Source organism: Montipora foliosa, chromosome 7, assembly GCF_036669935.1.
Source record: "Montipora foliosa isolate CH-2021 chromosome 7, ASM3666993v2, whole genome shotgun sequence".
NCBI classification, from domain to species: domain Eukaryota; kingdom Metazoa; phylum Cnidaria; class Anthozoa; order Scleractinia; family Acroporidae; genus Montipora; species Montipora foliosa.
In genome coordinates this window covers 33,302,393-33,314,955 of record NC_090875.1, presented here as the reverse complement: position 1 = coordinate 33,314,955, position 12,563 = coordinate 33,302,393, and the positions used below count along the sequence as shown (strand labels likewise).

The following is a 12,563-nucleotide window of genomic DNA, read 5'->3' as shown; positions in this document are numbered from 1 at the left end:
CAATAAGATATTTCTTTGTCAGTTTATCTAGCTTTTATGGGCAAGAATATGTGCTGATGTCAGGCAACGAATACGTGTCAAAGATGACGTTACAAATTTCAATTAACAGCTTTTTCCTAAGATGTTTCTTGGTTTTATCATTTTTAGCATCAGCAGCCAAGGCAAGTCTCAAACGCCGGAAGAAATGAGTTGTCGTGGACTTTAATGAGTATAAGACAAAGCTTGGAGCAGGATGTGCTTGAGGAAGATAACAGTGAATAGGCGAACACCGTTAACGAATATTAAATTTCGAAATTCATGATTTAAGTGTTTTCTTCTTTGAACGGATATAAATTCAATGCAACGTTGTAAATAAATTATTTGTGATACTGGAGAAGTTATGCCGTTGTCTTAATCCTATACCATAGAGAATAAGAGGGATTCCGCAAATTTCTAAAACAAGTTGTGTCGCGATTAATGGTTCCGGAAATTTTTCAAACCAGTAGCACATTTACCGTCAAAGTAAATAGTGCAAAGGTTAGTGGCTCCGGTGTCTTTGGACATTGTTAGGACAATTAACTCGTTTCGGAAGTGGTATCGGAAATTTCTGAAACCATCTATCATTGAAGCTGGTTTCAAAAAATTTCGAAACCAATAATCGCTAATTTCCCTCACCTTCACGTGTGGTCAGCTGCAGGGGTTTCAAAAATTTCTGAAACCGGCAGTGGTTAACTGCCCTCGTTTTTAGCAATAGCCAAGACAAACTGTTTCGGAAATTTCTGAAACCAGTAACGGGTAATTGCCGCTCCTGTTAAAGTTATGGTGAAGACAGTGGTTTCGGAAATTTCTGAGGCCAGCCTTCACAATGTCTTCCAAAGATATTTTTTCGAGCCACCCACAAATGGAGATGACATGGTGTACGACTGAACGCTATCGTTCAAATGAAAGTGAACGGTAAATACTCGGACAAAAAGTGGACAAGAGGGATTTTCCCAGCCGAAAGGACATTTTTGGCGGCCAGATAATTCACTTTCCTCGAAATATCAGCCAAAAATTAAAATTCCGTCAAGGATTCAACACCGACAACCGATTTTTGTTAACTTTAGAATATCCCCCAAGGTTTTGGAACGTGTTGAGTGCTTAGTATTTAAACTAGTGAATGGTAATGAGTGAAATCAACCAAGCCTAGTGTGCAGTTTAGACGTTCTGGAACTCACTTAGAGAGTCTGGCTATTCTAGAACTCTAGACATTCTAGAGCCCACAGAGGGTAACATATAACAATTGAGAATTCTAGAACTTAGAACTCTAGAAATCGGAACTCTAGAACTGCGAATTTTGACTTTAATCAGAACTTTAGAAGTTTGCACATACGACCATTTTACTAGTGCGGTTTTAGAATGATATAGAACTTTCTATAGAGCTCTTCAAACTAGAACAGTTCTAGAATGCTATAGAACTTTCTAATGTCATAACCTTGACCATTCTATATTTCACATATAATCAATATAGAGCTCTTTTAACTAGAACAGTTCCAGAATGCTATAGAAGTTTCTAATGTCTTATGGAATTAATCACAATTTCAATTAGAAAAACAAATGAAAGTTTTCATCCAGGGAAAGGCTCTCGTTCACGTAGAGTATCTTTGTCTTCGTCACTGAAATCAGTGGATTTGACTGAAAAGCTAATAATTTATTGTTGTCGGAGATTGGATGACAAGAATTTCTGTCGCAATCGGAAATTCAATGACCTGGATTTGTGAAAATCTTGTTCAGCTTCATGCTTTAAAGAACGAGGTATAGTGTGGAGTGCAATATTTCGTGATGTTAACTTTCGCCTCATGTCTTAAAGAACGACTAATGTTACATGTGTAGCGCGCTTGTATCGCCTCATGGCTTTAAGAACGACGTATATTTCACATTAGCGTGTGCTTGTTTCGCGTCATGGCTGAGAGATATTTTCTGTCACGCGCGAACTGACTTCCGAGAGTCCGATTGACTCTTGCCAGGAAGAGCTGTCTCCATCGGATCCGATCGAGTCTGTTTGCCAACTTTTTCAACCCCTCTCGCTCCTGTTAACCCTCACTTCCGGTACCATTGATCAAGCGCCATGCACCCAATTCCGGTTCCGGTTGCAATCGGACTCAATCCGCCTGCGAGTGAAGACAACCCGACTCAGGTCGAGTGTATTGGACATGTATGGGAGGGTACACTAACCTAGAACAAACGCCTCTTAACAGATGTCAACAACTGCCGGCGCCTTACAAACGACTTATCCACGACGGAAACGAAACCGACAAACGGACTCCAAACGGACCGACTTAATTTGACTAACAATGGACGACCAAAAACCGACGAATTTGACTAACAATAGACGGATCGAAACCTACCAGTGACCGATGACAAACTTTACACGAGTCTTTCAGCGAATCACATCACGGCTAAACCGACAAATCACGTTCAACGGGCCAGAGTTATAACACCATCGACTGACAAACATTATTCACTTGACTCTGAAGATGACTTCCGCTCAGGTTGTCGAAACGTCAGTCACCAACAACAGTTCTTTTCAGAACTATACTCACCCGGACGATCACACTATACGAATATTTTAGTATATTGAGAAATATTCCGTCTTTAAATACACACACATTTGGTATGATAAACATTTCTTGAATACGGCTCATGGACTTTTTTGCAGTTTGGTTCTTTGGCTTTTACCCAGTTCTCGGGCCTTCCTGATACCTCCCCCCAACCCCCCCCCTCCCTCTAAATAAGACTTACATCCATTTCACTGGTCCTTCTGTGATACTACCTGATGAAATCTTTTTAAAGTCTTCAATCTAAATGACGCTTGGGTCTTGTAGCTCTGCAAATTCTCATCTCACTCCACGCTGTACAAGGAAGAACAACGAAAACTGTGAGTAGTCGAGGAGATCAAGAAATCCGACGGAAATTTATTCACGCTTGTATAAATTCTTGTTTGAGTTGAAAGAAAATAGAATATGTATTTGTCATTTGTGTTGGACAGAGACACATTTTATCCCAGTCAAATTTAAGATTTCTCCCTAAAACTCACCTAGGAATAGTTTGGTGAAGAATGTTGATGTGCCCATGGCAACCATATTGTAACAGTCATGTTTTTCAAATTTTTAATTTCGTTGCTCTAAATGAAAACAAATTCAGAGGGAAACTTATACCATCTACATTAACTGAGGCTGAACTGAACAAGGTTAGTATTCTATTGTAAATAAAACATGTACTCCGATTTAAACAATCGATCTTTTGACAACTTTGGATTAATTTCCCAACTCTCCAGTTGCCGGGGTCTCTAATTTCTGCATTTTTCTCGCGTTATTCTCTGAAAATCGATTCATTGTTCTATAACTTAATTGATGGAAGTAAACCACGATCAATCAAAATGTGTAGACGGCGAGATTGGCAGGCATCCGGTTCAACACGGAAGTCGTTAAACTCAGTCAAGAAATATATCGTAATTTCCCCTTCCCTCTCGTCCGGGTTTTATTGGCGGCCTTCGCCCACGGGCTTTTCCGCCGTCGAACTTTACTTTTGCAATGAAAAAAGCCTCCACTAAGCTAGAATGTTTACATAATATGTATCTAAAAGGTCAATTTTGGGAAGAAAACGCTGCTTTTCTCAGAACGTAATTGATATTTACATTCATATAATATGGAAATATATTGCGAATGTTCTTGAACCAATCGATCAGTGATGTTTTCCGGCCGTTATGACCCTGTTAAAGGTAGTTTTTTCGATATTACTCCTCGAGTTAACAACACATTTGCCAAGATAAACGATTACGCTTAGTTTGTTACCAACATGAACACCTACGTACGTGGAGCTGTGAAATGATTACAGCGACCTTCCGACCATGAATTCAGTGATGTCTCAGAATTCTAAATCAGATATTGTAAGACATTAATGTAGTTACCTCTAGAACAGGCTGTGGTTTTCAATCAAGCTGTTCTAAGCGAGGCCCACGAAACTTTGGCGAGTTGTTACTGCGAAGCCAACGCTCACTTTCCTGGCTCAATAGACTTGTTTGCAAGCAGTATTCAATTACAAATCCGGGAATTTACCCAAGTTATTATTCAAACACTTAAGGTTATATTACATTCTTGAGCGGTCAAACTTGTCACGGTTTCTTCTGTTCGATTGTTCACGTGAAGAGGAAAGGGAATTTTCTCGAAGTCGCGCATGGGATAAGAATTTTCAACCAAAATTTATGTCGAATATGTTTGATTGGTTTTCCCTGAGAGAAAGCACTTCATATAAGGTTCCTATCCAGTTCATTCACGGAAACGTCTGGGTAGGATACGGGATTTTAGAGAGGAGCGCTCTCGATGCGGTAGGATACTATCGAGGTAATCGGAAATGGGATTTCCGGCATTCTGAGGTCACGTCAGCGTGTTATAATGACTTATCTTTCAATTTTTAGAGCCACCTTAAATTTTCGAAAAGTTAAGGTGGCTCTGAACCCCCTCCAGAGAATTTTTCTAAACTTTGCAAAAAGTTGCATCTTATCATGCTAATAACAATTCGATAATAAAAAATGGGGGTCACCGAGTTCGTTTTTGAGTTATAAGCGCTTAAAGCTAAAATTAAGGGTGTTTTTAGCAGGTCATATTGTTGCTATGGTAACCTATTGTGTCACGAAAATAATACCAACGCGTTCACCAGTGATTGGGCAGTTTTTTGATATCATGATTGTAGCATCAATTGATAAAGAGTGGTAATTATGGCCCATCAATAGCTACGTCTTGGAAAGTGCTGGAAACTGTTTTGAGCCACCTTAAGAACATGCCAGTTGATGTAGTTGACAAAATCATAGAATCAATGGATAATCGGATTTCTCTAGTTATAATTTCTAAGGGACAGAGAACAAAATACTAGCCATACACTTAGCCAGTTAGTAGAAACACTAAATTGGGAGATAAAACCGTGGCTTTATCGTGCCTAGTGAGGATACCACGTCACGCGAGTGACAAACTAACTGTAAATAAAGACTTTATAGTACCTGGTGGCCATGACGGTGTGAATTTTTCCTTTACAAAAACGCCTGCTCTCAATTTCAAAACTCGTCTAGCAAATCAGTAGAAGACTATGAAAATGGTTAAATGCAAAGATTAAACGATTAACAAACTGGAACATAGTCATTTGAACGATTAACAATGGTTAACAACGGTTAACAACATTTCATAAAGAAAAACATCAGAGTCTATTGTTTTATTCCGAACAGTTGTTAACCGTTGTAAACCCATGTTAACCGTGGTATTTTCTCTCTGTTAGGTGCTATTTATTAAGTTAATCGTCTACGACCAAGCCACTATGTTTCTGAGGGCAAAATAAGCTCTGCAAAACACCTAGCACATGATGGGAGTTGTCGTTGTTGTTCCCGCGGGATCTGATACGTGAAATGAAATATTTTCCACCTAACGTCCATCATACCGCATTCACGTTCATCCCCAATTCTATTTTTGATGTACATAAGCCTATGTTTTCCCGTACAAAATATCGGGGTGTCACTAGTTAGTGAAATATCCTTTGCAAAGTGACTTTTCGGCGCCGGTAAATGCACAACGTGACCTTCTAGCATAAGTAACAGATCATGCCACGGTATAACTTGTGGCGACCATCGAAAATCGTTCAAGAAAATACATTCAGCATTTTGAACCCCAACCCAAGCAAAGCTCCCCGAAGCAGGATTACAAAAAGTGTTAAAAATCAAAGTCAATGGATTAAGTAAGAATGTTTTTCCACAGTTCGCATTTCCAGTGATCATAATGTTCCGGTATTTACCCCTCCCCTTTATCAGCAGATCACACACTGCGTCGCGAAATACTTGTAGTGGGACCTGATTATTGGCTAGGATTTCTGCGGCACAAATCTTCCACAACCCATCACATCCTTCCGTGCATTCTTTTTCTTTCGCTTCTTGCAATAACTCTAGGCGAGTTTTCTTGGATCGTGCCAGTTTCTCCGCAGCATTCTCGATTTCCCATTCAGTATTCAATATATCTGCGACCGCCCTTGGCGTGTGATTTACTAGGAATTCAACAAGATCTGTTTTTCCCTCTTTTTTCTGTTGGTGAGCCAAAGCTCACAGCTCTACTAGCGATTTCACGTTTCTCTCAACTATGATTTCTGTCACCTCGAATGTCGTAAGACGCTTTCTCTATCTGGTGCTAGCACTCCTTCTAGACGTACGCGAGCCAGTATCTTTGTCGTCGTCACTGTCCTGGTCATCCTCATCGCCATGATTTTCGTTTGCAGCATTCCTTTTGCGTTTGTTTTTCCACTTAGCACGACTTGCGGCACTTGTTTTAGGTTCACCGGCATTCTTAAGGTCCGGGTGGCCAGCACTCTCAATAAAGTTCTCATCCTCTTTCGTTACGTATGTCCACGCACTTTAGTAGTTGTGGTGTTTACTTGAGGAGTTCGCGTTTATCCCGTACTCATTGCGTAAAAACTCCTTCGACGACAGCCAACGTTGATTACGATCAAGCTTCACAGATAGATGGTAGTGTTTTCCGGATTTTTTGTGGCTTTCACAGCTACAACACCATTGTAAGAATTTTCGCATTGTATTTCGCAAATGATTTTATTACCGCGGAGGCAAATTCTTCTCGCGTGGGAAATGGGTCCAAATTAGCCTGATTGTACGTTATCAAAAAAACGCTTCTGACTTCCTTCTTACCTAACGCTTCCTGAAATGGTCCACAGTGTTCTGAAGATGTTTATTCGCTATTATAAGATCGTAAGAATTCCACTTACATCGGCGATTACGAGAGAATGTCGTTTCTCTGGCAACTAAAGCGTTTAGAGACGAGCAAGCTGTTTTAAAATGCACCAATGGTAACGTGACAGAGAAAAACGCATTACACACCTCGTGTAATGTAAGAGACATAACTTCATTTTTCAACCCAAAAATGTTTTTAATCATTCCACACAAATGATTAGTATTCAATAGCAATGCGTTTCATGTATTTCACCTAAAAAAAATGAAAATGACTCAGTAATTGACATGAAAGTTAAAGAATGCAGAAAAACACCTCTAGACTATAGCTATGTTATAATTACTTTTAAAGGAATAAATCAATGTTTTATTAAAAACATTGTAGCAGTAGCTCTTGTATATAATAGTCTAGTCATGTTTGGCGGTGTTATACTAATCATCCGTAATGAAGGTAGTTTACAAACAAACATTGCAGAAACATACTATTGAAAGTGAAGAGTGGTCATCGCAGTAAATTTTCCAATTTAAGCAATTGGAAAGGAGAAGTCTGAAAAAAAAAAAAAAAAAAAAAAGATCAGGGCTTCAACGGGATTCGAACCCGTGACCTCCGCGATACCGGTGCGATGCTCTACCAACTGAGCTATGAAGCCACTCATTGGGAGCGAGGTCAATTTATTGAGTTCATATCTTCCCGTGCAGTGAAATGATGTGAAGTTTATATGAAATAATTCATATTTTGTACTGCGGTTGTAGATGAAAGTGAAGACTGATCATCGCATATAAACTTCACATCATTTCACTGCACGGGAAGATATGAACTCAATAAATTGACCTCGCTCCCAATGTGTGGCTTCATAGCTCAGTTGGTAGAGCATCGCACCGGTATCGCGGAGGTCACGGGTTCGAATCCCGTTGAAGCCCTGATTTTTTCAGGCTTCTCCTTTCCAATTGCTTAAATTGGAAATTTTACTGCGATGATCACTCTTCACTTTCATCTACAACCGCAGTGCAAAATATGAATTATTTCATATAAACTTCAAAACATACTATTGTTATATACTGAGTTCTCAAAAGTCTTCAAACCGCTACCTAACTGAGCGCGAGGGCCTTGCCCGGGGATATTGGCCCAAGGTGATGGCAGTTGGGATCCAGCGCAGCGAGGTCCGTTCTAGGACCGAGGGTTTATACTTTACAGTACGGCTCGAACAAGCTAGGTTAGTAAGTAATTTATTACATGGCACAAAACAAAAAATACACAACTTGTGACCATCGGTCCGTATGACAAGACCCCGAATAAAAAAGAACCAATCAGAACGCTCAGATTTCCCTCAAGGCTACCTTGCCATATAATAAAGGATATTAATTTCTGTGAGCTGGCGAGCACTGTGGGACATCTACAGCGATTTTATCGAGCGATCGCACTTTAGATGACGAAATAAAGTGGATAATGTAAACACCAAAAATCGAAAAATCCACGCAAGTAACCGAAGGAGTATTAAAAGAATATCACTTTATTAACGTGTCCATGCCTTGTAGCCTGGGAAAATCCCAGACTAACTTGGGGACACAATATAAAAAGAGGAGAAAAAAGTAACAGTTTGACTTGAAAAAATATTCACGGTAAAGCTATGTAACATTTCTAATAATGATAGCATGCAATCTAATACTAATTATGCTAATCTACATGTAATAACCAATAATACTGTAGCTGATATGACACTCTGGTGATTGAGTAATAATCGCTAAAAATGGTATATAATTATGTCATTAATTGTTATATATACTATGAGGGTAAAAATGATAACAACCGAGAGAAAAAGGCAAAAGGTCTTGGCAAGGAATAAAAGCTCTGTTGAGTGTAATTCAGCTTAATTTGATTTCCCTCAAAACTGAATGTAAGTTATGCTCTGAGTTCTTTGCATCTGATACGAGTTTTTATGACCTACGGCCGTCGGGTTCGGCTGAAAACCACATTACCTAGCTCTTGATATCGATTATTCTTGCAGCACATACAAGAAAAACCTCATTCATCCTCATCATCTGATTATAAATTTACATTAAACTACAGATGTGGTCTGAAACAAACTCAATAATTTTGCCAGCAACAGCAGCAACAGGTGCAACAATGGGGGCAACAACAGGTATAACAGCAGAAACAACTATGCCAGCAACTGGTACAACTACTTTTCCTACAAATTTTATCGCTTTTTTCAAGAAACCTGGTTCCTCTACAGCTTGCTGTTTCTTATGGGTTTCATCTATCTTTCTCTGAAGACAGTCTGCTTCCTGTGTTCGTTTAGTTATCAATTCTGGCGTTCCACATTTCACCGATTCATTTGGTGGCTCGTTCTTGATCACTTCATCCAGCTTTGCATTCATGTCATCACGGAGTGCATTCATCTCCTCATCGTGTTTATCATTGATCCTCTTTATTAGCGTTTCCTGGTCGACATCGGCTTGGTCCTTCATCTTTTGAAGGAGTTCCTCTTTTTCTCTCTTTTGTTCGGCGGCTAAGTCAGACAACTTCTTTATCATTTTCATGTTTTCTTCGTTGCAGTCTTGCAATGCCAGAAAGCGGTCTTGTAAAGCTTGGTTTTCGCTGACGAATGCTCTTCGTTCTTCTTGGGCATGTTTCATACTCGCCGCCATCATGTTTTCTATTTGATCTCGATGTGCGTTCCTTTCAATTTCCATTTGTTCCTTAAATCGTTTCCTTTCTTCCTCTAGATTTTGTATTAACATATCCATCTGGCAAACAAAATTGTACAAATTATAAATTAGTGCGGTTTTTATTGAGTGTCGTAATCACTCCGGCCAGTTAAAGAAGGACACAGACATTCCACTGAACCAATCAAATTTCGAATTATTATTACACGCAGCTGAAGTAAAGCGCCAGAAAACGTGTGCCAACAAGTTACGATTGGTTTGGTTTCACTTTTGATTGGATAAAAGAGTGGCAGGAGTTACTTTAAGGCAATTGCCCTCTAATCCCAAGTGTTATAACTTCTCATCCTCCCCTTAAGCTTAAAAAATGAACACACGCATTCATTTACCTTATGTAAATAATTATATGTTGTTACCTCATGCTTCCGTTGGCGATTTTCCTGCTGCAAGTGTGACTGTTGTTCCTGTTCAGCGAAATGATTGCAAAAATAAATAGCACTTAAGGCCAAAAGCAAAGCTCACTTAAAAGATTTCAAGAGCAAGATGTAGCAAAGTTGTTTGCTCATCATACATGTACTAACTAAGAGTTGTTGACATCGTTCTACATGGAGTCTCTCTGTCAGTCTGTTTGTCCGTCATTCGGACTCTACGTCTGTCTGTTCGTCCATCCGTTCGTCCATTTGCCTGTCTGTCTGTCTGTCTGTCTGTCTGCCTAATTGCTCTAAGCTGGCAGTCTGCAAGGATGTATTTGGAACAGTGTTCATTGTGTTCTAGCCCATTATATAAATTGACGATACACGGTACCTCTACTTGTGTATTACTTTGGCAATATGTGTTCAGAACATTCAGTTGCAGCACATAATTCCCTTTCCATGATCATCGGTTTAAGAAACTAATTGCCAAAGAAAACTACAGGTTTAAAGCAAAATAAATAAATAAATAAACAAATAAATGAATGAATGAATGAATGAATGAATGAATGAATGAATGAATAGATAAATAAATAAATAAATAAATAAATAAATAAATAAAACAAAAAACAAGCTGCCAGTATTATAGTAAAACGTCTGTATTTTTAGCACCGGTTTTCATATCATGATCAGAGGACGTAAAAGAACCCACACGCTTATCATTAAGAGTAGGGCATGAATTTCCCGGTGTTGTGGTCTGGCCTTTGTTGTTATACTGAGGGTTGGGGTGGGAAATGCTTGGAGATATTAGCTACGATAAAGCTATTCTACAATCCGAGGGTAAATGTAGTATTCACTTCCATTCACTTCACTTGCTTTTTGTAGCTAAACAAGCAGAAGCATTTAAAAATGCATATGCAAAGTCTGTTTTCGCGTCCATCGTAGTCTAGTGCCGTTTCTACATCCTAATAAAACGCCATACTTGAAGGTTCTAGCTTAAAAAAGAGCCGGTACTTCATGACACATCCCGACCTTCTTACCTCGAGCCTTTTCCTCTCCTGCTCTTGGTAGGCCTTGGCGACCAATTCTCGGCTCAGCTCCTCGTCAAAGTCTTTCAGTTGTCTAAGTTGCCCCAGGTATTGCTCTTTTTCCTTCAAAAGTTCCTAGACGAAGAAGTGATATGCGCATGCTTTTATTCTTGACAAGTAAAACCAAGGATGGTTTTCCCGTTTTAAAAATTGTCTCTAGCCTGCAAACATAAAACCTAAATTCAAACACACTAAGTCCGCAGATTAGGTGGTTGGGTGTGGTCACAGGACCGTAGTCTATACCTTCAGTAACGGGTGGGAGTTATTTATAGCGTGGGCTACCAGTTTGAAGGTTGGGGTCAGGTTAAAACGGCTGGGTGCCCCTGGGTTTCTCAGCCAGCAGGAACTCCGCTGGGGGAAAGTTAGTTAAAAGAACAGATCCAAGGCCCCAACAGCTAGCAGGGACATGCGGCTCTGGAGATGAGAAAGCTGCATGGGGTAAAGAAACAGATCTCAATTTGCTATCAACTAGAGCAATTTGTTTTAAAATGATCATTTCACGGTTCGTGGCCATGATGTCCGTCATGAATTCTCCCAGATTCAATTGTGTGCTACTGACCCAGCATGAATTATATGGTACAAGCGATGATCTCAGACAAACCATTGGAGCCGCTAATTGCCATAGACATTAACCGTACTACTAATAATCATGGGCCCAGAGAAAACTGCCAAATATGACTTGACAGCCCTGGCAAACAACATTGAACATAGAGAAAAAAGGAAAACTAATCACAGCATCATCCTAGGAAAGCTTTGTTTTGAATGCCAAATCAATTCATAACAAAACATACGGTCAAACATACAAAATGCGTAATTTACATCCTTACGGCATGAAGCTCCACAAATACTTTAGCAATGACATCTTTGGCGCCTTTTGCAGACTCGTTGTATTCGTCTTTAATCCGCTGATATCCATCAATGATGTCATCAAAAGATACTTTGGCTGCACCTCCCTCCTGGAGTTGTACAAATAAAGGGTCCAGATGAAGTCTTTTAAGCTGGCTAAGGAGATCTTTACAAAATTGTCTGGTTTTCACTTCATTGTCGGTTAGCCACGAGGTTAACTTCTTTTCCACAGATTCCTATTTGAAATCGAAACAGGAAATGATTTTGACACATCAACAACGTTTTGGATCTACCACACACCTTCAAGTTTCATTCTAATTGATTGCTCCCTCACAAACCTAATGGCAAACTTCTCACGCGCGAAAATTAAAAGTTAGGTCCATTTTTAAGACATACCTTCTTACGAATCTCACAATTATGTAGACAACAACAACAACAACAACAAGCTTTATTACCAAAGTTAAACTTTATAATATAATATAATAATACAGATAAAAGGTAATGTTTACTCAGGATAACTAAAAAGCTAATCGAGCTGATTACTCAGTGTATATATGCCGAGTTTAAGAGCTAGCTCAGGCTGTATTATTTTGTAAATACAATTCTCCGAACGGTAAAAAAAAATACTCCAAGATTTGTAACGCAAGTACACACCTAAATCTCAGCTCATCAAATCCTTTGTATAGCAGAGTTCGTGTTCAACAAAACAGCACCCCAAATATTAATGCCTCTACAAATTGTTCAACTAACTTTTTTACTTTTGTTTCTCTGTTCATGGAACTTTCTTAAAAGTTTTAAGTTCCAAAGATTTTTTTAACAATT

At 39.3% G+C, this 12,563-nt stretch overlaps 2 protein-coding genes and 2 non-coding genes across 5 annotated transcripts in view; 1 reads left to right on the top strand and 3 right to left on the bottom strand.

Annotated features, from left to right (window-relative positions):
* The window catches only part of LOC138011854 (guanylate-binding protein 6-like), a 62,876-nt gene extending 58,834 nt beyond the window's left edge, over positions 1 to 4,042 (bottom strand). Inside the window, exons 1-2 of one of the 2 annotated variants that reach the window (XM_068859081.1) lie at positions 3,929 to 4,042; positions 2,792 to 2,870 (exon numbers count right to left, since the gene is read on the bottom strand). Coding sequence is in view for 1 of the 2 variants with exons in the window: in XM_068859080.1 (XP_068715181.1) it covers positions 2,761 to 2,766 (6 nt within the window). In the remaining variant the exon portion in view is untranslated. Of the gene's footprint in view, positions 1 to 2,760; positions 2,871 to 3,928 lie in introns of both variants that reach the window. The other variant, XM_068859080.1, reaches the window with a different exon arrangement.
* A 3,268-nt stretch (positions 4,043 to 7,310) lies between these two features.
* Trnat-ggu (transfer RNA threonine (anticodon GGU)) lies at positions 7,311 to 7,383 on the bottom strand. The gene has a single exon. It is a non-coding gene; the product is annotated as a tRNA-Thr (tRNA).
* Positions 7,384 to 7,581: 198 nt separating this feature from the next.
* Trnat-ggu (transfer RNA threonine (anticodon GGU)) lies at positions 7,582 to 7,654 on the top strand. Its single transcript has one exon. It is a non-coding gene; the product is annotated as a tRNA-Thr (tRNA).
* Positions 7,655 to 8,231: 577 nt separating this feature from the next.
* Positions 8,232 to 12,563, bottom strand: part of LOC138011853 (guanylate-binding protein 6-like) — a 17,636-nt gene continuing 13,304 nt past the window's right edge. Inside the window, exons 11-14 of the mRNA XM_068859078.1 lie at positions 11,723 to 11,977; positions 10,848 to 10,970; positions 9,814 to 9,861; positions 8,232 to 9,481 (exon numbers count right to left, since the gene is read on the bottom strand). Of these exons, the coding sequence (XP_068715179.1) occupies positions 8,786 to 9,481; positions 9,814 to 9,861; positions 10,848 to 10,970; positions 11,723 to 11,977 (1,122 nt within the window). The 3' untranslated portion in view covers positions 8,232 to 8,785. The remainder of the gene's footprint in view (positions 9,482 to 9,813; positions 9,862 to 10,847; positions 10,971 to 11,722; positions 11,978 to 12,563) is intronic.